At 43.0% G+C, this 27,629-nt stretch overlaps 1 protein-coding gene and 1 long non-coding RNA gene across 3 annotated transcripts in view; one reads left to right on the plus strand and one right to left on the minus strand.

Moving 5' to 3' along the window:
* ptprr (protein tyrosine phosphatase receptor type R) overlaps positions 1-23,074 on the minus strand; it is a 39,090-nt gene extending 16,016 nt beyond the window's left edge. For both annotated transcript variants that reach the window (XR_005205638.1, XM_037761326.1), the window contains exons 1-4: positions 22,943-23,074; positions 14,143-14,465; positions 350-463; positions 108-257 (exon numbers count right to left, since the gene is read on the minus strand). Coding sequence is in view for 1 of the 2 variants with exons in the window: in XM_037761326.1 (XP_037617254.1) it covers positions 108-257; positions 350-463; positions 14,143-14,465; positions 22,943-23,027 (672 nt within the window). In the remaining variant the exon portion in view is untranslated. The remainder of the gene's footprint in view (positions 1-107; positions 258-349; positions 464-14,142; positions 14,466-22,942) is intronic.
* On the plus strand, positions 132-1,828 carry LOC119483211. The gene is made up of 3 exons (XR_005205640.1): positions 132-259; positions 356-460; positions 1,053-1,828. It is a non-coding gene; the product is annotated as an uncharacterized LOC119483211 (long non-coding RNA).
* Positions 23,075-27,629: the final 4,555 nt, after the last annotated feature.

The following is a 27,629-nucleotide window of genomic DNA, read 5'->3' on the forward strand; positions in this document are numbered from 1 at the left end:
TCTCTAATAATCCCAATCCATCCTCTCCGTCCATCTCCACGGAGACTAACGAGGCTGCTTAACGAGCTGCAGTTGCCTAGGAGACCGAGCGGTTTTCAAACACACACCTCAGTCGAGACCTCGGTGATGCCGAAGTGTCCCAGGTGGCGGTGGAGGACCCTGACGTTCAGTGATTGGATGACCTCTTCAGCGGGGCGAGGCTCGGAGATCCCCAGCCTATCAGAGGACACGAAGAGCTCGATGCCATTCTTCTTCTCCTGTAAGTCAGTCAATCAATTAATCAATCATTTAATTAATCAATAAATCAGTAGAGTGTAATGTTGATGTAATGGAGTGGTGTGTGTCTTACATTCAGCCGGTTGATGTGCACGTGTCCTGCAGGAACGCCCAGCGCTGCCGCTACGCCTTCCCGAAACCACCGAAGAAGACTGACGTTCAGCCTCCTCACATCCACAGCCAGGTACTGAGAGAGAGATAGAGATAGAGAGAGAGAGAGAGGAAAGAGGAAAGAGGAGAGAGGAGAGAGGAGAGAGGAGAGAGAGGAAAGAGGAAAGAGGAGAGAGGAGAGAGGAGAGAGAGAGAGAGAGAGAGAGAGAGGCTGTTATTAATGATATAATATCATCATATTACAGTTCTCTGGTGAAAAGAACAGTATTTACTCCGACATCGATGTGAATGAGTTTTGATTTTCCTTCTTCTTTAATGTGCAAACTTTGAGTACAAATGTTAAGTACTACAGTATTAGAGCGATGAACAAAAACCAAGATGGCAACGGACAAATACCAAGACGGAGACGGACAAAAACCAAGATGGCGATGGACAAAATGCCGAACTCGAGGTACAAAACGGTAGTCCACAGACCAATGGGTGATGTCACGGTGACTCCGTCCACTTATATATATTCAGTCTATGTTTCTTGTCCATGTTGACCTAAAGGGACAGTTCAAACCAAAATCCCAAATCCATAAAATATAAACATCAAATTGACACCGTCTATAGCTCGAAGAACAGCTAAATAATCAGTGTGTTGTTCCTTCTGTCCATCCTTATAGAACCCAACATGGCCGTGGATCTGCAGTGATTTTGATCTGCAGCCTGATCACCAAACAGATCGAATCAGAACATCATCTCTGCGTCTCCTGCTGTGTTATTTTATCTCTCCTCCTCCATCTCTTCCCATCTGGTTTTCCCAACAGTCTCTCAGCTTTCAGCAACAGTGATACAGGAGACAGGTGAAACACACATTAATGACTCATCCTGGATTTTACCGGGATTGGTGTGTATATGTGTGTGTGTGTGTGTGTGTGTGTGGGGGGGGGAATAACCACAGGAAACACATCTTTGTAAGAAGACCCTAAGGGCTCATGAAAACACACACACACACACAGCTGATTGGTTTGTGTTGCTGATGTTGCTGAGACACACCGACTATGGACGCCTTTTTAACCCCCTCACACTGAAGACAGTCAAAACGTCATATTTCTATGTTGAGAAGCTACAGAGACACCACAAGAGACAAGAACTGTGATTGGTCAGCTTCTGTTTTCTCCAACAAGTTCCCGATACTGGTAGACAGCGTTGAACCGTCACAGTACGTGTATATGTGTGTGTATGTGCGGAACCAAAGTTCACAAGCGCGAGTTCCGTCAAATTTTCCGTGTGCCGTGTGATGCAAATGACGCGACACGAACATGCAACATTTGCGTCATTAGAGTTGAAATATATCAAGAAATCTGTGTGACGCTGTGTCGCGACAGCCTATCAGCGTCAAGACTCTCCTCCTGTCGTCACTGACGTCCTGACGTTGCTGGCACTGATCGATCCAAACTCCATTCAGAAAACAAGCATTTTAAAAGTTGTTTGCTTGTCGTCTTGCAGACAGACCTGACAAAGCATGAATTCAAACTTTTTACAAATCGGCATCATCATGTAGGTGTTTCGGCATCATTTTGATCCGTTTACAACAACGTCACTGCCGTATTTAGTCTTTGTGCTAAGCTAAAGCTAAACCTGACCTGAAAGCATCTGAACTGAACACAGAGACAAAAAAAATGAAGTCTGACCTGCAGCTCTCCGTCCACCAGCTTCAAACCACCGACTGCTGCTGCAGCTCTAACAAGACTGTGTGTGTGTGTGTGTGTGTGTGTGTGTGTGTGTGTGTGTGTGTGTGTGTGTGTGTGTGTGTGTGTGGCTGTTTGCTAATGGCTAAAACAACAACATGTTCTGTTGCCAGTTAATTCAATATGAGGAAGAATAACCACAGCCAGACACGCTGATGTTATTAGAGTCTGTCTCTGGTTACAGTTTGTTCTGTTATTGTTCTCTGTCTGGAAATAAAATCCTGCTGAACCCACAAACAAACAACCGATGACCTGCAGTATGCGATGAAACTAACAAACAATTGTTTTCATTATTGATATATCAGCCAAAAGTGTCAGCAAATTGTAAAAAAAAATAAATAAATGGTTCTCCAAGAACCAAGTTGACATCTTTAAATGTCTGTTTTTGTCCGACCAAAAGTCCAAAAAAAAAAAAAAATATTCAGTTTACTCTCATAAAACACAAAATTATCACATTTGTGTAGCTGGAAACAGTTCATATTTCTCAGTTTTTGCTTAAAAACAAATTGTCAAATGATAAATCAATTATAAAAACTGTTGCAGATTAATTTTCTCTCAATTAATTGACTTCAGCTAAAACACGCAGTAAACCACTAAACTAAAAAACAAACAGTTTAAGCAACTAAAAGACATTTAAACAGTTTAACAACCAATTCAACAAACAAGTAAACAAACACAGCCTATAAATACTATAACTAATAACAACCTGAAGAACTAAACAATCTTACCAAGTAAACATGGAAACATTGTTGATCCTCTCTGTCGACCACAGGAAGCGTTTTACTCAATGAACACAGCCAGAGGGAGAAGGTGCCTGTCTGCCTGTCAGTCAGAGATCAGGGACATTTCGCTCCATTTCCTGATCTAATCATTCCTTGATCTCTGATTGGCTTAGAGCTCAAACTGCCACCTGATTGGCTGTCGTCCAGGTAATGCCATTATCCCGCTGCGCTTCCTGTTAGGATCAGGTGCTATTTCTGTCCACACACGCACACGCACACACACACACACACACACACAGTAATAGGCACTAATTAGCTGACAGCCCTCGGGGCAGTGGGGGGGTAAACACAAATATAAAACAAGGTCTGAATTGAAATGTTTAAATCAATTAGAGCTGCAACGATGAGTCGATTAATTGATTAATTAATTGACAGAAAATTTATCCACAACTTGTTTGATAATCAGTTAATTGTTTCTAAGCAAATATACCAACTTTTTTCTGGTTCCAGGCTCTCAGATGTGACAATTTGCTGTTTTTCTTTGTCATATTTGACAGTAAATTGTATATACAGACGTGGACAAAATTGTTGGTACCCTGCCGTTAAAGAAAGAAAAACCCACAATGGTCACTGAAATAACTTGAAACTGACAAAAGTAATAATAAATAAAAATGTACTGAAAATGAACTAATGAAAATCAGACATTGTTTTTGAATTGTGGTTCAACAGAATCATTTTAAAAAACAAACTAATGAAACTGGCCTGGACAAAAATGATGGTATCCCTAGAAAAGATGTAAAATAATGTGACCATAGGGACATGTTAAACTAAGGTGTGTCCTGTAAATAGCATCACAGGTGTCTTCAAACTTGTAATAAGTCAGTCTGCCTATTTAAAGGGTGAAAAGTAGTCACTGTGCTGTTTGGTATCATGGTGTGTACCACACTGAACATGGACCACAGAAAGCTAAGGAGAGAGTTGTCTCAGGAGATTAGAAAGAAAATGATAGACCTTCATATTAAAGGTAAAGGCTATAAGACAATCTCCAAGCAGCTTGATGTTCCTATGACTACAGCTGCTCATATTATTCAGAAGTTTAAGGTCCATGGGACTGTAGCCAACCTCCCTGGACGTGGCCGCAAGAGGAAAATTGATGACAAATTGAAGAGACGGATAATACGAATGGTAACCAAAGAGCCCAGAACAACTTCCAAAGAGATTAGAGGTGAAATACAAGGTCAAGGTACATCAGTGTCAGATCGCACCATCCGTCGTTGTTTGAGCCAAAGTGGACTTAATGGAAGACGACCAAGGAGGACACCAAATCATAAAAAAGCAAGACTGGAATTTGCCAAAATGCATATTGACAAGCCACAAAGCTTCTGGGAGAATGTCCTTTGGACAGATGAGACAAAACTGGAGCTTTTTGGCAAGTCACATCAGCTCTATGTTCACAGACGCAAAAATGAAGCATCCAAAGAAAAGAACACTGTACCTAATGTGAAACATGGAGGAGGCTCGGTTATGTTATGGGGCTGCTTTGCTGCATCTGGCACAGGGTGTCTTGAATCTGTGCAGGGTGCAATGAAATCTCAAGACTATCAAGGCGTTCTGGAGCGAAATGTGCTGCCCAGTGTCAGAAAGCTTGGTCTCAGTTGCAGGTCATGGGTCCTCAAACAGGATAATGACCCAAAACACAGCTAAAAACACCCAAGAATGGCTAAGAACAAAACATTGGACTGTTCTGAAGTGGCCTTCTATGAGCCCTGATCTAAATCCTATTGAACATCTGTGGAAGGAGCTGAAACATGCAGTCTGGAGAAGGCACCCTTCAAACCTGAGACAGCTAGAGCAGTTTGCTCACAAGGAGTGGTTCAAAATACCTGTCCACAGGTGCAGAAGTCTCATTGAGAGTTACAGAAATCGCTTGTTTGCAGTGATTGCCTCAAAAGGTTGTGCAACAAAATATTAAGTTAAGGGTACCATCATTTTTGTCCAGGCCAGTTTCATTAGTTTGTTTTTTAAAATGATTCTGTTGAACCACAATTCAAAAGCAATGTCTGATTTTCATTAGTTCACTTTCAGTAAATTTTTATTTATTATTACTTTTTTCAGTTTCAAGTTATTTCAGTGACCATTGTGGGTTTTTCTTTCTTTAACGGAAGGGTACCAACAATTTTGTCCACGTCTGTATATATGTATATATATATATATATATATTTAGTAGGGCTGTCAATCGGTTAAAATATTGAATCGTAATTAATCACACATTTTTTATCTGTTCAAAATGTAGGGAGATTTGTCAAGTGTTTAATACTCGTATCAACATGGGAGTGGACAAATATGCTGCTTTATTTACTCGATAAATAAATCAATAAATATGTCATTAAATGTGGCAAAAATAATATTAAAAATAACTGTAGCCATTAATTAATTGATAAAATGTGACATAAATTTATATTTCTGTTTGAATTTGCTTCTTTATTTATTTATATTTGTATTCATTCCCTTTTTTATTTATTTATGTATTTATTTGTATTAAATATTACATTTATTGATTTCTTTTTTGCATTTCTTTTTTGTTTATCAACATTTATTTATTTATGTTTGCATTTATTTTTATACATTCTTTTTTTATTTTTAAATGTATGTATTTATGTATTTATGCATTTATTTATGCACAATTTTCGCTTTCCATTTCACCACTTATTTGTTCCCCCAAACATTTTTATTACTGTATTCTTTTCTTTATACATTTCTTAATGCATTTATGCCTCGTTATCAATTAATTAATTAATGGCAACATTTATTTTTAATATCATTTTACATACATATTTATTCATTTATTTTTGTTTTGGCAGGTTCCGTCCTCCGTAACTCTCCACTGAACCACAGTTCGAGTAATATTGTGGCATTGGAGGATGTAAACAGGAAGTATAATGTTGCATAGAGTCAGTCAATTAGCTTTGAGCCCCGTTTTCTTTTTTTAGTATATACTTGTTTACATTTTGCCAAATCAGCACCATTACAAATACACTGAATTATCTATTAGTAGCTCCAGTTTGCACTCTACTCATGGATGCACAGACAACTATCACCGGATTACTGTGATACTGAAGAAAACTTAAAACGCTTCTACAAGCGTCTTCGTTTCTATGATTACTAAGCAGAAAGTCCTGTTCTGTAGGTTTGACCTTGAAGAAAAAAATTCTTTAAATCACACCTATATTGATGAACTGCTGGCTTTTGTGACATGCACCATATATCATCACTACTGTACATATTCGTTATTGATTACTGCATCTTCTCTGAGCGGTTACCATCCCTAAATTATTAAAAAAAAAATGGGTTTTCTTTTATTATTTCCAGTGAGCTCAGAATATTTACTCTACTATTGAATCAGGCCTCAGTAAGTAATGACATCATTGTGAGCGAGTCATTTTTTGCAGCGTGTTAGTTGTGCAGCTTCTCCTCGGAGCACTGACGGGAAAAAAAACGTGATCGCCACGTGCAACATCCAGCTCTATTAGATCACACTCACAGCTGAATGAGTGGGTTGACGTGAGGTTACATTATTCACGCTTGTGTTGGTTCCTTTGAGAAAAAATGGCTCCAGTTCGGAGCAGAGCACGCTCAATAATCTGTAATCTGACAGCAGGAAAATGTTACTAAATTAATATTATATCAATATCTCAGTCATTATCTGAACAGAAATATGTTAAAGTACTCGGTTACAGCAACCAGAAGCACTTTGCAGGAGGTGATTGCTCTTAAAACTGCATATTTCTTATATAAAATACACAGATCTGTTGGTAATAAAACAGGTAAATGTGTGTTTGTACAGAGAACAGATACAGCTGCAGTCGTAACACAGAGTCCTGGTCTGCATGAATCATGGTTCTCTCTGTGGGTTTGAAGTGGCGTCAAAGTTCCCTCCACTAGCAGACGCAACACACACCGCTGACATGAATTATTTAATAGTTCAACACACACACACACAGACAGAGGCTAGTGTGTAGGCTGAGATTTGAACGGAAACACCCGCCTGCTGTGATTTTATTCTGCATGTTTAAACATTTGTTTTAGTAGCTCTTATCCTAACAAAACATTTGCAGATGAAGCAGCGACATCCAGGGACTCGATGTAGCCCTCAGATCGCTTTAAATTAAAGGTCAAAACCTGACGATCATGTTGTTCACCTGTAGTTCCTCTATGTGTTCCTTTACCTGGTGCTGACCTACAAGTTCCAGCACAAAGCAACAAAGCCAATCCCAGCCGACATTGGGCGAAGGCGGGGTACGCCCTGGACAGGTCTCCAGACTATCACAGGGCTGACACATAGAGACAGACAACCATTCACACTCACATTCACACCTACGGGACATTTAGAGTCAACAATAAACCTGAGTACCCGGAGAAAACCCACGCTGACACAGGGAGAACGTGCAAACTCCACACAGAAGGACCGGATTCAGACCTGCGACCCCTCTTGCTGTGAGGCGACAGTGCTCCCTGTTTCACAGATCTGTCAATTAAAGGGACTGTTTGTAAGAATCAGAAATGTCTTGTTAACAGCGACACCTGTGGCCGCTAAGTCAACGAAAGTCAGCGTCCTGTTGCTCGCGCTTGTGCTCGCTCTACATAGACATGAACGAGCATCGCTCAACACAGTGAGGAGACACATGTCAGCTAAAAGCACAATATCACTCTATATTTCAGCTGCTTGGCAGTAATGTTAGCTGACCAGACGAAGGTCTCTCCATGAATCAATGCTGATCCTAGTGTTGGCTTTTCCTGCTCCAGCCTCCCGACCGCGGCCGGAGGGAACAGGGGAGACGCCGGAGTTTTGGTCGGAGACGATAGCGTTTCTCTCTGCGGAGCCCCGTCACTTCACAAGACACAGGAAACCTCTGTTGGTCTGGAGGAGCTGCAGCAGTTATTTCTGCACAAACGTCCACTGTACATTCACTAGATATTCTCAGAGCTAAACTAACTCTTCTGCAGTGTGGAGTGAGCAGCATGCACGTGAGAGTGGAGCGAAAGAGTGAGAACGAGCGCGGTGTGTGAGTGAAGGCAGGTAGAGGAGCAGAGGAGCAGAGTACAGCAGAGACTCCGGTCCTGGAAACCAAAGCTACAGTCTCCCCCGCGTCCTCCGACCGCGTCCTCTGACCGCGGCCAACACTGTTTAACAGACGGGCTTCACTAGATACAACCAAGAGGTTTTGGTGCTTCCATGTAGTTTCTGTTGGAGTCTGAGTCTCAAAAGCGTAGCCACATGCGAGCGCAGATGGGACACCGACCCGCAATGATTTATACGTGGAAGAAGTTACAAACAGTCCCTTTAAATGAACTAATTGATTAGTCGACAACATCGTATGAGTGTTAGTCGGCTAAGAATGTCTTTGGTCGAGGATGGCCCTGAAGGCACCGCAAATCAACGTGCCGTAGTTTGACTCAGCGCAACCAAACGTGCTAACGGAAAAAATACCACAACACACTGACCTCTACAACGATGAGGCTCCGATTTCTCTCGTCAATTCCAATTAAAAAATTAAAAACACAGAATTTAGTCTAATTCAGTTTCACCAACAGACACCTTCAGTTTTGAACAAACAACCTCAATCTGACACACTCTTGACTACAGCGTGTGTGTGTGACAACCAGCCTGCACGTGCTGAGAGAACCTGACAGAAGAGCAAAGGCCACACGCAAGAACACGCACATGCAAGCGCACACACACACAAGCAAGAACACACACACACGCAAGCACAGACACGCAAGCACGGTGTCTTGCAGGCATGTGGTGAGATGCAGTGATGGGAGGTGACTGGGAACCATCTGGGACTTACACAACCTCTCTGCCTCTCAGCCTCCATCCAAACACATTTCATCCTGCTAGATCAGGTTCACAGACTGACTGGAAATATACTAAGAATAATAATACAAGTTTATAGATAATAGGCCTATATGATTATTTTGTAAAGTAATCCAATTAGTAATAGGGCTGCAACTGACAATGACTCATGAGAAAATGAAAGCTAAATTATAGCAAAGTCTGAAACCATATACATATAACTAGATATATATAGTTATACATAGAACTATATCCCGTCAACATCAACGTTGTTACCGAGATCTTTCTTTGGCATTTCTGACTTGATTCAGAATCGAAGAAGAACTTTGATTCTGAACACCTGTCTCACTCTCCATCTCCTCTGGTCTCACTATACCTCCATCCGTCTGTCTCTCTCTCTCTCTCTTCCTGTCTCACTACATCTCCATCCGTCTGTCTCTCTCTCTCCTCCTGTCTCACTACACCTCCATCCGTCTTTCTCTCTCTCTCTCTTCCTGTCTCACTACATCTCCATCCGTCTGTCTCTCTCTCTCCTCCTGTCTCACTACATCTCCATCCCCCTGTCTCTCTCTCTCTCTCTCTCCTCCTGTCTCACTACATCTCCATCCCTCTGTCTCTCTCTCTCTTCCTGTCTCACTACATCTCCATCCGTCTGTCTCTCTCTCTCTCTCCTCCTGTCTCACTACATCTCCATCCGTCTGTCTCTCTCTCTCTCTCCTCCTGTCTCACTACATCTCCATCCGTCTGTCTCTCTCTCTCCTCCTGTCTCACTACACCTCCATCCGTATGTCTCTATCTCTCCTCTTGTCTCACTACACCTCCATCCGTCTGTCTCTCTCTCTCCTCCTGTCTCACCACACCTCCATCCGTCTGTCTCTCTCTCTCTCTCTTCCTGTCTCACTACACCTCCATCCATCTGTCTCTCTCTCTCTCTCTCTTCCTGTCTCACTACACCTCCATCCGCCTGTCTCTCTCTCTCTCTCTCTCTCTTCCTGTCTCACTACACCTCCATCCGTCTGTCTCTCTCTCTCTCTCTTCCTGTCTCACTACACCTCCATCCGTCTGTCTCTCTCTCTCTCTCTTCCTGTCTCACTACACCTCCATCCGTCTGTCTCTCTCTCTCTCTCCTCCTGTCTCACTACACCTCCATCCGTCTGTCTCTCTCTCTCTCTCCTCCTGTCTCACTACACCTCCATCCGTCTGTCTCTCTCTCTCTCTCTTCCTGTCTCACTACACCTCCATCCATCTGTCTCTCTCTCTCTCTCTCTTCCTGTCTCACTACACCTCCATCCGCCTGTCTCTCTCTCTCTCTCTCTCTCTTCCTGTCTCACTACACCTCCATCCGTCTGTCTCTCTCTCTCTCTCTTCCTGTCTCACTACACCTCCATCCGTCTGTCTCTCTCTCTCTCTCTTCCTGTCTCACTACACCTCCATCCGTCTGTCTCTCTCTCTCTCTCCTCCTGTCTCACTACACCTCCATCCGTCTGTCTCTCTCTCTCTCTCCTCCTGTCTCACTACACCTCCATCCATCTGTCTCTCTCTCTCTCCTCCTGTCTCACTACACCTCCATCTGTTTGTCTCTCTCTCTCCTCCTGTCTCACTACACCTCCATCCATCTGTCTCTCTCTCCTCCTGTCTCACTACACCTCCATCCGTCTGTCTCTCTCTCTCCTCCTGTCTCACCACACCTCCATCCGTCTGTCTCTCTCTCTCTCACTTCCTGTCTCACTACATCTCCATCCATCTGTTTCTCTCTCTCTTCCTGTCTCACTACATCTCCATCCATCTGTCTCTCTCTCTCTCTCTCTCTTCCTGTCTCACCACACCTCCATCCGTCTGTCTCTCTCTCTTTCTCTTCCTGTCTCACTACACCTCCATCCATCTGTCTCTCTCTCTCTCTCTTCCTGTCTCACTACACCTCCATCCGTCTGTCTCTCTCTCTCTCTCCTCCTGTCTCACTACAACTCCATTCGTCTGTCTCTCTCTCTCTCCTTCTGTCTCACTTCATCTCCATCCGTCTGTCTCTCTCTCTCTTCCTGTCTCACTACATCTCCATCCGTCTGTCTCTCTCTCTCTCCTCCTGTCTCACCACACCTCCATCCGTCTGTCTCTCTCTCTCTCTCTCCTCCTGTCTCACTACAACTCCATTCGTCTGTCTCTCTCTCTCACTTCATCTCTATCCGCCTGTCTCTCTCTCTCTTCCTGTCTCACTACATCTCCATCCGTCTGTCTCTCTCTCTCTCTCTCTCCTCCTGTCTCACTACACCTCCATCCGTCTGTCTCTCTCTCTCTCTCCTCCTGTCTCACTACACCTCCATCCATCTGTCTCTCTCTCTCTCCTCCTGTCTCACTACACCTCCATCTGTTTGTCTCTCTCTCTCCTCCTGTCTCACTACACCTCCATCCATCTGTCTCTCTCTCCTCCTGTCTCACTACACCTCCATCCGTCTGTCTCTCTCTCTCCTCCTGTCTCACCACACCTCCATCCGTCTGTCTCTCTCTCTCTCACTTCCTGTCTCACTACATCTCCATCCATCTGTTTCTCTCTCTCTTCCTGTCTCACTACATCTCCATCCATCTGTCTCTCTCTCTCTCTCTCTTCCTGTCTCACCACACCTCCATCCGTCTGTCTCTCTCTCTTTCTCTTCCTGTCTCACTACACCTCCATCCATCTGTCTCTCTCTCTCTCTCTTCCTGTCTCACTACACCTCCATCCGTCTGTCTCTCTCTCTCTCTCCTCCTGTCTCACTACAACTCCATTCGTCTGTCTCTCTCTCTCTCCTTCTGTCTCACTTCATCTCCATCCGTCTGTCTCTCTCTCTCTTCCTGTCTCACTACATCTCCATCCGTCTGTCTCTCTCTCTCTCCTCCTGTCTCACCACACCTCCATCCGTCTGTCTCTCTCTCTCTCTCTCCTCCTGTCTCACTACAACTCCATTCGTCTGTCTCTCTCTCTCTCCTTCTGTCTCACTTCATCTCTATCCGCCTGTCTCTCTCTCTCTTCCTGTCTCACTACATCTCCATCCGTCTGTCTCTCTCTCTCTCTCTCTCCTCCTGTCTCACTACATCTCCATCCGTCTGTCTCTCTCTCTCTCTCTCTCCTCCTGTCTCACTACATCTCCATCCGTCTGTCTCTCTCTCTCCTCCTGTCTCACTACACCTCCATCCGTATGTCTCTATCTCTCCTCTTGTCTCACTACACCTCCATCCATCTGTCTCTCTCTCTCCTCCTGTCTCACTACACCTCCATCCGTCTGTCTCTCTCTCTCTCTCTCTTCCTGTCTCACTACACCTCCATCCGCCTGTCTCTCTCTCTCTCTTTCTCTCTCTCTCTCTGTCTCACTACACCTCCATCCGTCTGTCTCTCTCTCTCCTCCTGTCTCACTACATCTCCATCCCTCTGTCTCTCTCTCTCCTCCTGTCTCACTACATCTCCATCCGTCTGTCTCTCTCTCTCTCTCCTCCTGTCTCACTACATCTCCATCCATCTGTCTCTCTCTCTCCTCCTGTCTCACTACATCTCCATCCGTCTGTCTCTCTCTCTCCTCCTGTCTCACTACACCTCCATCCATCTGTCTCTCTCTCTCCTCCTGTCTCACTACATCTCCATCCGTCTGTCTCTCTCTCTCCTCCTGTCTCACTACACCTCCATCCATCTGTCTCTCTCTCTCCTCCTGTCTCACTATACCTCCATCCGTCTGTCTCTCTCTCTCTCTCCTCCTGTCTCACTACATCTCCATCCATCTGTCTCTCTCTCTCCTCCTGTCTCACTACATCTCCATCCGTATGTCTCTATCTCTCCTCTTGTCTCACTACACCTCCATCCATCTGTCTCTCTCTCTCCTCCTGTCTCACTACATCTCCATCCGTATGTCTCTATCTCTCCTCTTGTCTCACTACACCTCCATCCATCTGTCTCTCTCTCTCCTCCTGTCTCACTACACCTCCATCCGTCTGTCTCTCTCTCTCTCTCTCTTCCTGTCTCACTACACCTCCATCCGCCTGTCTCTCTCTCTCTCTTTCTCTCTCTCTCTCTGTCTCACTACACCTCCATCCGTCTGTCTCTCTCTCTCCTCCTGTCTCACTACATCTCCATCCCTCTGTCTCTCTCTCTCCTCCTGTCTCACTACATCTCCATCCGTCTGTCTCTCTCTCTCTCTCCTCCTGTCTCACTACATCTCCATCCATCTGTCTCTCTCTCTCCTCCTGTCTCACTACATCTCCATCCGTCTGTCTCTCTCTCTCCTCCTGTCTCACTACATCTCCATACGTCTGTCTCTCTCTCTCCTCCTGTCTTACTACATCTCCATACGTCTGTCTCTCTCTCTCTCTTCCTGTCTTACTACATCTCCATCCTTCTGTCTCTCTCTCTCCTCCTGTCTCACTACATCCCCATCCGTCTATCTCTCTCTCTCTCCTCCTGTCTCACTACATCTCCATCCGTCTGTCTCTCTCTCTCCTCCTGTCTCACTACATCTCCATACGTCTGTCTCTCTCTCTCCTCCTGTCTTACTACATCTCCATACGTCTGTCTCTCTCTCTCTCTCTCTCTTCCTGTCTTACTACATCTCCATCCTTCTGTCTCTCTCTCTCCTCCTGTCTCACTACACCTCCCTCTTTTGTGTCTCTCTCTCTCCTCCTGTCTCACTACATCTCCATCCGTCTGTCTCTCTCTCTCTCTCCTCCTGTCTCACTACATCTCCATCCGTCTGTCTCTCTCTCTCCTCCTGTCTCACTACATCTCTATCCGTCTGTCTCTCTCTCTCGTCCTGTCTCACTACATCTCCATCCGTCTGTCTCTCTCTCTCCTCCTGTCTCACTACATCTCCATCCATCTGTCTCTCTCTCTCTTCCTGTCTCACTGCATCTCCATCCGTCTGTCTGTCTCTCTCCTCCTGTCTCACTACATCTCCATCCATCTGTCTCTCTCTCTGTCCACCTGTCTCACTACATCTCCATCCGTCTGTCTCTCTCTCTCGTCCTGTCTCACCACACCTCCATCCCTCTGTCTCTCTCTCTCCTCCTGTCCTGTACATCTCCATCTGTCTGTCTCATTATCAACCAGCACACACCTGTCTGTCTGTTTCTGTCTCAATGTCACTCTGAAGGTCGCTCTCTCAGTTATGTAACCACTCACTGTGTAGGTAAGTGGGTCTCTCACACACACACACACTCATGATTAGTGTTTCCATGGCAACAGAGAGAGCAGCATCTTTCCTCCAGCTCAAGAGGAGTCTGCAGCTCCTCATCCATCATTCACTGACTGTCTGTTTGTTCTGACCTTTGACCTCCTCAGAGTGACTCTTCTTTTATCAAACCATCAGATCAGCGAGTGTTTGCTCACAACCGGCTTCCAGAAACAGACTCTCAATTATAAAATAACACGTCAGTCATAACAGGTGTCTGAAGATGCTCTTAAAGGAAACACAAACATCTGATTACTCACCACGGTAACTAGATGGCGTGCGGACACCACGGCGTGCTCCGGCCGCACCTGGTGATGCGGTCGTGCCAGCAGGTTAAGGGTTCGCTGGGCGCCGGGCTCCGGACGGAACTGAGACTCCAAGAGGGCGGCCGGCATCACTTTGGCAAACCTGGTAGGAAGCTCGCGGTGGAGGTGATGAAGATGATGACGATGATGATGATGGAGGTGGAGGTGGTGAGACTCGGGAAGGTCGTCCACATCATGCTGCGGGTGGCGGGGTGGAGGGAGACGACTGGAGCGACGAGAAGGGAAGAGACGAAGCTCGTGGTCGCCAGAGGACGATTCTGAGGAGAAGAAGATGAAGATGGAGGACAAATGTTTTATAAACTTGCAACATTTTTTTCCCAACCGTTCTGCTTTGTTACCGTCAAGTTGGGCCTCCTAGCAGAGCATGTGTACATTTACCATCATACAGTTGGCAGCACATTACCACTGATAATTCAAAGAGACTTTTGAAACAGGGTTGTTGAGTTCAGGTGCTACATACAGTCAGTGCAGCGGCGCTGTATGTGAACACAGCTCGCCGCCGGGTGATGTTATGAACCCAGACACGACGGCGTTTGGTTTTCGGACATATCTATAACTTCCACAACATGTACAAAGCAGCAACAGTTGTTATTTCTTGGTTGATGGAGGAAATGGAGGGAAAGAAAAGTTGTTGGTATCTATGGAGACGAGCTCCTCCTTCTAGCAGGCACGTCTAGAGCGAATGACCACAGATGATACCGGCGGTCCAACTTTCACAAGTAAGGCAAAGCAAAAATTCACTCTTGGTCTGAACACAGCATTAACCTCGAGAGTAACACTGCAGGTAGTTAGCCGGACGTGCTAAGATTAGCAGCTCATGATAAAGCAGACAAACACACTGTTTACTCTATTCCTTACACTTTTGTACTTATTTTTTTGTAGGGATGCTCCGATATCAATTTTTTTCAGACCGAGTACAAGATCAAGTACTTACGTTTGGGTACTCGCTGATACCGAGTACCGATACGAGTACTTCTCTGTGCCAAAAGACCCTCGTTAACAGCCAGCTGGAGGGTGTGAGCGACACACAGCAGGCTGGGGAGTCCCGCATACGAGGCGGTGCGCCGCCACCGGCTCTAGGTAGACTTGGAAAAGCTTGGGGCGAAGGTGCTTCCAGGGGCCGTGGACAAGGTGTCACAGTGCGCCCAAACCACGTCGTCGGGACCCCAGGGCGGGGCTCGGCCCACGTAAAAGGCGCCAGGGGTCTGCGGCGATGTCGGCAACCCACCCGACCCGTCTTGAAAAACGGATCAAGGAGTCTAACGCGTGTGCACCGGCTGAGATGGGATCCCGGCCTTGCGGGCTCGGGTGCACCACCGGCCCGTCTCCCCATCGGGGAGGTGGAGCGTGATCGGTGCGATAGGACCCGAAAGATGGTGACGAGAGGTTAACGTCACGCTGCCGTAAAGTGGTATCGGTGCCGTTGTATTGGAGCTGTTTGCGGGTACGAGTACATGAGCACAGTATCGGACCCGATACCAGATACTGGATCCCGATACTGGTATCGGTGCATCCCTAATTGTTTGTTATTGAAAGCCATTAAAAAAGTCTCCTCCCTCAACATGTAAAGCACCTGGGATAGATAATAATGTCTTGACTTTAAAGACTTGAAGAAGAGGAAGCAGAGAAGAGAGGTTTTAATCAACTCTTCCTCCGGCTATAAACAACCCTCTTATCTTTTAAATATGTAGCTCTGCACACATTGAGCAGACTCCAGAGGGACGACAGAAGAAGAAGAAGAGATGAGAGCAGGAGATCCCATCTGTCTCTGCTGTCACAGCATCTTTCATCAGTCTGCAGGCCGGCTGAGAGGAAACCCCGGCACACCGACTCGACTCAGCCAGCCGTGATGAATACCAACACTGCATTATTCATTCGCAGGCTTTATTTATCCTGGGAGATAAAAAGAAAATCTACTGAGAGGAGCCCTTTTTAACTGGCCAGCATCCGGCTTCAGCTATAGACGGTCATACTGGGAACCGAAAGGACCGGAGATGGATCCCTCATTTAAAGAAAACACAGAACCTCAGCAGCAGCATCTCCATAGATAACTACCATGGCGTAGTAGGGAGAGACATTTACTTTGCAGAGCTGCTGATGGAGGTTTCCAGGCGTCTGTTACAGTCGGCCGTCTGTTCTGTCAGAAAATACACTGACAGGAAGATATCAGTCAGCGTCCTCTGACTCGCGTCTACCAGACAGTCCGCCTGCCAACAACAGGACTATTTTTCTTGGCTGCAATTTTGTCAAAAATCTGTTGTGTGACTCAATAAATGCAGACAGAAACCATTAAAAGGTAGAATATAAAAGACATGCCTGACTGTTTCATGTGAGCTTCCTGTTCTTGAAGAAAGAGTAGATCTGCAATGATTAGTTCATTAATCGATTAGTCGATCATTTCATTTATTTTTCAAGTAGTTCTCAAACGTGAATATTTTAAGCTTTTTCTTTGTCGTGCATGAGAGTAAACTGAATATCTTTTGGTTTTGGACTGTTGGTTGATTAAAACAAAACATCATTTTGAGACAGACAGCCCTTTCTGACGGGGAACTGAAGCCGTTACATCGCTCTCTTCAAAGCCACCAGACTACATTGACAAAAACAGTAATTTGACCTCTCAGAACACAGGACTTGTTGGTCTACCGCTGCATCGATTGGTTAGTTTGTTTGTGTGACTCTGGTTAATCCAAACTAACCCTTTAAAACACCAAATTCACACACAAACTAACCGATCGAGGCAGCAGGAGACCAGCAACTCCTGTATTCTGCGAGGTAAAATCACTGTTTTTGTGAATAGAGTCTGGTGGCTATGAAGAGTCTTTTTTCTGCTGCTCCCGTCCACATATATAAATTTATTTTATATACAACCCCACTTCAAACAACTGAACTATCCCTTTAAGGGGATTTATCGAGAAAATAATAAGCAGATTAATTAATAATGAAAACTATTGTTAGTTGTGGCCCTAAAAAAGAAGTTCAGAGGCTGCAGGAGAGCAAGTTGTGTCTCAAAAAATAAAAATATATTCTGCTGTATTGAATTAAAAAGCAGCTGAAGCAGCAGCCTGAATCAGTCCTCTGTGGAGCTGACACAGCTCCTCTCTCTATGGCTTCCTCTTTTCTCCCTAACGACAGCGTCCTGGTTGCTATGCACGATGCTGAGCTGAGCCCTGATCTGATTGGACAGAAGAGTCGGCCCTCGCCTCACCTCTATGGGGAGCAGTCAGCCAATCAGAGGTAGAGTTAGAGAGGGCTGACCTGGTAACTCTGTGGGGAGACGCACTCCCCAACACACACAAACTACATCATGACTGCATCTGTAGCTGTTAAGATTAATTAACATCCATAAATCATGTCAAACATAACGGCAATTGTCTGCTACAACTCAGAAAATACTCCTGTTTTAGTCTGGATTGTGACTATAACTTCTTCGTATTTTTATAGATCTCTGATTGGTCAGTAGGCGGTGCTTTTATAAGATAAGATAAGATAAGATGAACCTTTATTAATCCCCGGAGGGAAATTCAGGTGTCAAAGCAGCAACATCAGCAAACAGGAGAGGTAAAGGTATACAAAAAAAAAAATATATATATATATAAAAACAATAATAAGAGATATAAAACATACAGAGTGAATGGGTGAACATAGTGTGTGCAGTCCGTCAATAAATAAATGTAGAATGTGCAATAAATAAATGTAATATGTACATATATTATACGAGTTAAAGGTCCCATATCGTGCTCATTTTCAGGTTCATACTTGTATTTTGTGTTTCTACTAGAACATGTTTACATGTAATGTTCAAAAAAAACTTTATTTTCCTCATACTGTCTGCCTGAATATACCTGTATTTATCCTCTGTCTGACACGCTCCATTTGAGTGCATTTCAATGGAACTGCAACGGAATTATGTTGCTGTTGTTGTTGTTGTTGTCGTTGCCGTCAGCTGATGTTATTTACATACACTGCAACAGGAAATAAACTGGGACACATTTAGAATGTTTACGATTAAAACCGTGTAATGGTCTAAATATCGTATATTTGTGACATCACAAATAGACAGAAATCCTAACGGCTTGTTTCAAACACGCAATTTCTGAATACGAGCTCTGTGTATTTCTCCGTATATTGAGTGTTTTGATACTTTCACAGTATTTATATCGCACTTAAACCTGCTTTATAATATAAAAGACATGAAAATCTCCCTTTTTACAATATGGGACCTTTAATCTTTTATCTCGAGCAGGTTAGGTGTTCAGCATCAGTTACCGTGGCGATCTACCCCGGTAAGAAGAGATCCACCTTTGTAGAACTGAAAACCCTGAAGGGTTAACCCTGAAAGGTTAACCCTGAAAGGTTAACCCTGAAGTTACCTCGCTAACCCCAAATCCTGCTTCCTAGTGCAGGCCTCTGGTCTCTTTCCTGCTGTTACAAAAATGATCCATCTCATGTTCAATAAAGTCGATTTTTAACCCGTTTCACAAACTAAAATCCTTGTTCAGAGTTTTAGAAATTCCTTCAAAATGTTTCATACATGACCATGTCTTCACAGTGTTATATAAATGTTTAATTGTAATGGTGTTTCATAAAAAAATAAACGTTCCTATTAGTTTGTCTCTTTTGCGATGTTCTTCCATGTTTTGACCTGATAGAGAAGAGAGACAGAACTCTGGATGAACCACAGACTGAAGTTTATATAACAGGGATGCACTGATCCCACTTTTTCAATCCCGATTAACGATACCTTGGCTTTGGGTATCGGCGGACAACATCAAGTTCGACTTAAACATTACTTTGTTAACTTTCTAAAACAAAAAGTTAAAAATAAATACATAGATATAAATGTATTGAATTGTTATTTATTAAAATCTGATACAGGATCGGCCTATTTGAGTCAGTATCGGTATCTGTGCATCCCTAGTAGGGGTGTAACGATTCATCTACTACATCGATGTATTGATTTATATTCCTACGATCTACTACATCGATAGGTACTCGGCAAGTTGTCTTTCAAGGGGGACGTATATCGATCTATAATCGTTTGCAAGGTAAATATCGATTGTATCGAAACTAAGAATTTGCATCTTGTATTTAAGCACGACAAACGTTACAGCAGGGTCTGAAATTAACACCCGCCACCCGCCAAATGCAGGTAAATTGTCGGCAGTGGTGGGTAACATCGTCAGGACATTCGCCACCTTGACAGACAGGGAAAACGCTAGAGATGGGAATACAGAACCGGTTCCTAGTTGTCCGATCCCTTGGCATATCATGCCTCCGTGACTATTGATTCCTCTGTATTGATGCTTTCTGACAGTTACGCATGTACAATGACACATACACACGCTGTGTCATGATTGTTTGTTGGGGACCGGAGCCATGGCGGAGAGAGAAAAAACACTCCAAAAGTATTCCGCTACTACTATGGGATTGCTGACACCGATCGCCGAGGTAACTCCAGCACTATTTGCCATTAATCGTTGTGTTAAGGGATGTCCATAATTAACCGTTTAACCGTAAACCGACATTAAGCATTTTAACCGATTAACGCTATCGGTTAAAACGGTTAAAAGAAATGTTAATAATTAACTTAAAAGCTGAGCGTCTCAGAGGAGCGGCTCGTCTCTTTAAGGAGAAAAGCTGGTCCACCTTAACAGCCCACCTTAAGAGGCGGAGCAGGAGTTGCAGGATACAGGAGGTTGGCTCCGGTCTCTGTCTCTCTTGAGTGGAGTGGAGGAGTTGTAGTTTCATAGCATTTATTCACCGACAAATAAACTGTCCACACACTGCTACACCTACGATCACAGCTAGAACGCCACCAACAACCTCACACTCACCACCAACACACACACACACGGACTGTTGGAAACTCACTAAAGTTATTCAGACTACGTGTGCGGCGGCGAGCACGAAGCCTCCGGCAAGCTGCTAACGTAGCACAAACACACACACTGTTTGTTGGCCACTCGCTAAAGTTACACCGGGCAGACACACAGCTGACAACCTGCTAAACTAAACTAAATGTGTGGTGGAGACTTTTACTGGGAAAGTGGCTGCATGTCCGCGACACTACACGCAGCATTGTAGCTGCTAAGTTAACGCTCCCAGACGGTGAACTGGAGACTCCCGTCAACCAATATCTGTTGAGCTCCTGCAGCCGGTACGAGGCACAAATCTTGTCGGTGGACATTTAGTAATCGGTTAACGAGGGTCGGTTATCGGTTAAGAAACTTTTTCAAAATTAGCATCCCTAGTTGTGTTTACTTGTTTATATCCATAATTAATTTATCCCTAAGGAACTCTGTGGAATCCTGACCTGTACTGTCCAGTATCAAGCTACTTATTTCAGTCACACTGATTGAATTTTTGGCAAAAGAAAAAGTTACTGTATTGATTTCAAATCATTATATCTCATCGTATCGCTCTAGATGAGCCAAATATCATCCTTGAATCGTACCGGAACCACGGAAAGTGATACGTACCGTATCGTTGTAAAAACGGATGGTTACACCCCTAATAATCCCTAGTACGTAACATCCCCTAGGGCAGGGGTCTCAAACTCGCGGCCCGCGGGCGAATTGCGGCCCGCAAGACGATATTTTGTGGCCCCCACCTTGATATGAAAGTTTAATGTTAGTGCGGCCAGCAAATTTATTTATTTATTTTTTTTTTATAAAGTTTTTTTTTGGGGGGCATTTTTTCATTTTTATTGACAGGACAGTGGATAGAGTCTTGGAAAGGTGGGAGACAGAGAGTGGATGCGGAAAGGGCCACAGGCCGGATTCGAACCCGGGCCGCCGCGGTCAGGACCAAGTCTTGTTACATGGGCGCCCGCTCTACCAACTGAGCTAACCAGGCGCCCTCGGCCCGCGAGTTTTATGTGAATGGCAGTTTGCCGTGGAAGGTCCCTTTGTTGCGCGAGCCCGAGCTGAACGAACCTACCAATCACAGTGGGGTATATGGCTCCCGGGGGCGGGCAATCGGCCGGGCTTGATGCAAGCAGAGAAACATTTCACAACAACTATGGCGGCGCCCGTGTAACATTGCATAAGCTTGATTAAAGCTTGATTTATACTTCTGCGTTGAATCGACGCCGTAGCCTGACGTGCACCTCTCCAGAAATGTAACTACACGTCGCGGCGACGCAGACCGCAACAGCTGTGATTGGTCCAGTCTCTCAGCGATGCTGAGCGGCCAGGACCCCGGACAACCACAGAAAGTTCTACTTCTCTCTGCCTCCATCTTTTCAATGTTTGTTCACACAAATCGACTCAGATATATTTTCTCTTTTCGGTGTTCCAGTAATGTCAGTAAAAGTTCTGTGGTTCAACAGTTATTAGCTCCAACTGCGCTCAGTTTCTGTTTGTAGTACAAGAAGAAGAAGAAACTCATAGAGACGCCGCCGCCAACTAGCGGTTTGGTGGTGTAATTGCAGAGCAACACAAACACAGCAGGCACAACTTTATTGTGGAGTGACACCAAGTGGAATGAATATATATCTTGTCACACATATATCATGTCTTTTTCAAAGTCTGCAGTGAAGAGAAAGGTTGGTGACGAGCACAGACAATTTCAGGAAAAGTGGGAGACGCAATAGAGGCCATGTTCAGAAGAACCATTCATGTTCTTCAATGTTCCATTCATGTTCAGGACAGTTCATGTTCAGAAGAACCGTTCATGTTCAGAAGAACCCATTCAAGTTAAAGAACTGTTAATAATGACGTTTGAGAAGATTGTTTTTTTTTTTAACAAAGCTTTTTTTGTGGAATACCTGATGCGGCCCAGCCTCACCCAGACTCTGCCTCCAGCGGCCCCCAGGTAAATTGAGTTTGAGACCACTGCCCTAGGGAGTCTGGAGTTTACTGCTCGACACCATATGGAGCAAGAAAATCTAAATTTGGGTGAGGTGGAGGAGCATGGGTGAAGCTGAGGAAGCAACAACTGCCATTAATGAGTGCAGTAGGGAGGGAGTGTGTTCCACTGTTGGGGTTATGATTAGATTAAAATATGCTGCTGTTAATTAAACATTGCTCTTAAAATGTCAGAGTCCAACCAGACAAAATCACCTCAACACCAGTGTAGTACTTTACATTACACAAACTTTAGCTTCTTCAGGGTGACCATTTACTCTTTTTCTCTGACATTTTACACTGACTCTATTTTGGGATTTTAGACTTTTTTTAACCAAATTCAAACTAAATGATCATCAATGAATGTCGACTTCATCATACATTATTTTATGGTAAGTTCCTGTTCAGTATCCCCATAATCATCCCTGTATTATCTTGTCAGTGTGTCATTGATAAACACACAATAGTGAGCAAATTCAGCATATTATATGGCATTTTTCCACATACTGTATGATCACTACAGATTATATATTCATATATATATTGTTGTGAAAGATTTAAGCTTTCATTGTGAGGATTTTACCTTCTTTTCACCCCTTTAAATGACAAATTATTACATACATGACTATATCATATTCTTGTTTAAGGTTTGAGTATTGAGGATTTTAATGTACAATACCGTGCAAAAAAAGAAAAGAAGTGGTGATAGCCATTAGAGGTGATTTTGCTTATTTGATTGGAGAAACAGAAATGTTGTCGTTTGAGAAGCAGATGTGGTTCATGTTTTCAAGGTGAAAGACAGAAAGGACTGTTTCACTGCTAAACTAACAAGCTAATCCACCCATTTCATCACTATTGCTGCTAGCAACCAGACAACAGAGGCTTACCTGTGACCAGCAGCTGGGTCCATATTAGACCCAAGACAAGAAACATGGAGAGAAATCCTCCTCCTCGACCTCTTCTGCGGCTCATCCTTCCTTCCTTCCTTTCTGAAGCTCAAACTGAGATAACTGGTCTCCTGCAGCTTCTCTCGGTGCCGTTATTACGCATCAAGGAAAGCAGCCGGTGGATATTTCCGTGCATGTATCTGCAGCATGCGGCAGCGGCAGCAGCATGAGGGAGGAGACGCTGCCAGAGATCCAGAGATCCGCTCCACAAACACCGGCACCCTGCGACGCTGCTTACCCGCCCTGCGGGGTCCTACAGAGGCCTGGCTAGAGGACGAAAAGCCGCTCTGCACCGGCAGCAGCTCCAGGACAAGACGAGGATGTTTCTCATGTGAGGTTCAGCGAGTTGAGGTTCAGGTGGAGGCTGGAGATGATGAAGAGATGATGAAGAGAGAGAGGGAGAGAGAGAGAGGGAGGAAGAGGAGGAGAAAAGGCGTGCTGGAGAGGAGGAAGGGGATTAATTCATAAAATATTCAGAATTTATTCAAATAATGATTTATTTTACTCATGACCATAATTATGTTGGTTGAATGCGCGTATTCGTTATTTTTTTATTTAATTTTTGACATAACATTTAAGTTTATTTTCCATGTTCTATAGTCATTATAGCAACATGGCGATGTCGGTTATTCTGTTTGCTATCCAATATTTCGATCCAGTGGAAAACAGAGAATTACTGATTGATTACCATCAATTATATTTATTGATTTATTGACTAATTAACAATTATTTGACCCCTTCATTAAATGAAACAACAATCATATTAAAATTAAATGTAGCCCACTCATTTGCATAATGAGGCAGAAATGCATAAAGAAATGTTAAAATTAAATTTGTAAAGAAATGTATAAAGAAAAGAATACAGAAATAAATAAGTTTGGGGAATTAAATTAGGGGTGAAATGCAAAGGGAAAATCGTGCAGAAATACATAAATACACACATCTAATAATAATGAATAAATACATTTAAGAAACATGCAAAAAATAAATAACTAAATAAAGATAAATGAAAAAATTAATAAATGAAAAATATAATGTGAATATTATATATATATATATATATATATATATATATATATATATATATATATATATATATATATAAGGGAAAATTCAACAGAAGAGTAAATAAATAAGGGAATTAATACAAAGACACAAAAAATCTATTTATGTCACATTTAATCAATTAATTAATGCCACTTATATATCAGTCATCTGCTTCAACGTCTTCTTCATGGGGAGTAACTGGGTTTTAAAGCAGAACAAAAGACTGTTTAAGAGAAGATACACAGTGTGTATGACGGGGAGAGAACAGTGATGATGACACACGAGGATCTGCAGCCAGAACAGAGAGAACGTGAGTGACCTCTGCTGGTGCAACACATGAGGTGCATTCATGAGTTAATCAGAACTGTACAAACAGCTCTACGACTACCACGTCTGTTACTGATTCATGCATTGATTGATTGACATGGTTTGTCAATGGTTTGTTTTTAACTCACTCTGCTTATGACTGCTTTCTATGGAGGACAGAACCAAAATAAAATAAAATAAATAATTAATCAGTGAATAAATTAATATGTCATTAAATGTACCAAAAATAATAATAAAAATAAACAGGCATTAATTAATTTATTAAATGTGAAAATAAATTGATATTTCTGTTTTAATTTGCTTCATTTATTTACCTTTGTATTAATTCCCCTATTTATCTACTATTTCTCTCTTCTATTTAGACATCCTTTTTATTTATTTATTTTATTTTGATCAACTTAAATTTATTTCTTTATTTTTGCATTTATTTTTTATTCATTTTGAAATTTATTTTAAAAATTATTTATTCATTAATAAATGCATTATTTTTGTATTAAAAACTTCACACATTTTTACAAAGACTGAATAAGGCATGAATGGTCTGGGTATCATCGGATATTCCGTTTTTCCTTTGGAATTCAGAAAGGAAAAAACGTTTTTTTATTTTTTCGTTTTAAACCAAAAACCAGGAAACGGCCGTTTTCCCGTTTTTCGTTTCTGAATCAAAAAATGAAAAACGAACCCAAACCAGGCCGTTTGTTTGTTTTTGCGAATTCCTTTTCTCATTATTCGTTTTTAATTGAAGAACGGAAGTCACGTGGGTTTTTCGTTTTTTCGTTTTAAACCACAAACGAAAAACGGAATCACGTGGTGCTCTGTTTGTTTTTTGTTTCCAAACGAAAAGCGAAAAAAACAAATTAAAAAAACGATCCGATTTAGTTTCTTCAAGTTTCTTTCTGTTATTTTCTGTTTTGAATCGAAGAGCGGAGAACGGCAGTCACGTGACCAGGAAGTGAAGGCAAACATGTCAAAATAAAAGCCAAGAAGATAGTTTGGTCATTCTATAAAAGTGTAACATTATTTAAGAACAGGATCAAAGTAACAGTAGAAGATAAATAGGCTAAATAAATACACAAATAAGTACATACATAGATATTTTTTTTTTGTTCTTTTCATTAACACATGAATGTCTTTTATCCAAAAAGTGTGTGATAAATTACAGGGAGGGTCTCTATAGATGTTATACAACAGGGAGGGTCTCTACAGATGTTAAACAGAACTCTCACATAATTGACACTTTTCTCTCTCACACTCTTACTATGGGCTGTTTCTTTATGTCGGCAGGTGAGAAGCACTATGTGGCTACTCCTTTCAACACACCTGACACTTCCACCTGATCCCTTCACTCCACTAGGAAGGCTGTAGCCGAGTAGTTCTACATCATGATAATGCTGATTTTTCAACAAGCAATTATGACATTAATGCCAGCTAGACAGAATAAAGCTCTGTCTGTCATGACAATAGTACTGGACTGAAGGCCACTTCATCAAAATCATGGTAATTCACAATAATTAGGCCTGTGCTAAAAAAGCCGACGCAAGTAAGCCAAATGATCTTTGGCCTATCGCAATAACCTCCATATTGTGTAAAACCATGGAACGAGTTCTTGCCAACCACCTGACCAGCACAGTGCTAGATCTGCTCCAGTTCGCTTAAATAAGAGCAACAGAGGCCCAGACGACGCTGTGCTGACTCTGCTTAACACAGTCACAAAACACCTGATGCATCCTAAAGGTTATGCCAGAGATTTATTCGCGGATTTTAGCTCAGCTTTTAACTCAATGAAGACGCATATTCTCCTGAAAAGGCTCATTGATCTCAACATCAACACAGGGTTAGTTGTGTGGATCAGAGAGAACATGTCAGACGTGCTGCCCACAAGGCTGTGTTCTTTCCCCTGTGCTATTCTCTCTTTTTACTAATGAATTTATGATCAATGAGAAACATTTTAGACTGTTTAAGTATGCGGATGACATGGCCTTAGTTGACCTTTTACAGGAAACAGGCCCACTAGGTGAAGCTGCCTATCTGGCCCACACTACAGCCCTTCAGACACGGTGTCACACTAGCCAGCTAGAAATTAATGTGGCTGAGAAGAAAGAATTAATCATGTGCTGCACAAAACAACATTTGATCACAGAGCTAGTTTCACTTGATGGCCAACATGTTGAAACTGTGGAACACTTTAAATACCTCGGTACAGTCCTGGACACCCAGGTGAGCTTCTCTGAAAATACAGAGTATATTTTCAAGAGATGCTCACAGAGACCTTTATCTTCTAAGGAAACTCAGTGGCCTCGGTGTCAGCCGGCAGATTTTAGAATTAGTGTACAAAACTATTGTTGAGAGGGTTTTAACCTTTAACCTTCCTGCCTGGTACGGTCACCTACACTGTAGATAGAAGAATAAACTGTCTAGGATTGTGTCAATAGCAGGCAAAATAGTTGGTAAACCCCAAAAGCCCTTGACTCAACTTTTTACAGAAAGGACGAGGAAGAAGGCGAGGAGTATCCTGGCAGATAGCTCCCATCCTCTCTGCAGCCAGTCGGGAGGAGCTATAGAGCCCCTCTGGCAACTAAACATGTGTTTAAAAAGTCTTTCATCCCAAATGCCATCAATATTCTTAACTCAACACAGTGACTGAGCAGATCTGAGCCACAGACACTGACATGAACTGTTTTAATGTGTAACATAACCTGTCTTTGTTTTTTACTAACTGCTGTCTGGTTTTTAATGTCTGTTGTTTTCTGTGTTTTGTGAGCCGAAGACAAATTTCCAGCCTGGTGAACAATAAAGTTTGATAGTATTGTATTGATCAGATCATATTGAAGGGCCGTCAGCTTTACAATTTAGTTTGGAGGGAGATTCGGTATCAGTGAAGTCAGTGCATTTTATGAGTAGGCCTTCTGTGACATTACCCACCGTAGGGGTCAGAGGTCACCACTCCTCAATCCCCAAGGATTTTCTTTTCAGTCAAATTTTCAATTTTGACGCATTTATAGATGAAAAGTCAAGTCAATAATCATGGTCAATGATAGATAAGTATGGTTGATCAGCATGTTTGCCAACCTTCAGACATCATAGTGTAATATGATGATTAATCAGCCTGAGTTCACTAAAAAACTGAAATCACTAACTTTCTGTATTCTGTTTGGTGGTTTATGATGCTTTTCAATCATTTCTAGCCTATTTGGTATAATATGTAATTTTACTTAATTTGTTCGACATCATGATAATGCAGATTTTTCAACCA

Source organism: Sebastes umbrosus, chromosome 23 (assembly GCF_015220745.1).
Source record: "Sebastes umbrosus isolate fSebUmb1 chromosome 23, fSebUmb1.pri, whole genome shotgun sequence".
In the NCBI taxonomy this organism is placed as follows: Eukaryota; Metazoa; Chordata; class Actinopteri; order Perciformes; family Sebastidae; genus Sebastes; species Sebastes umbrosus.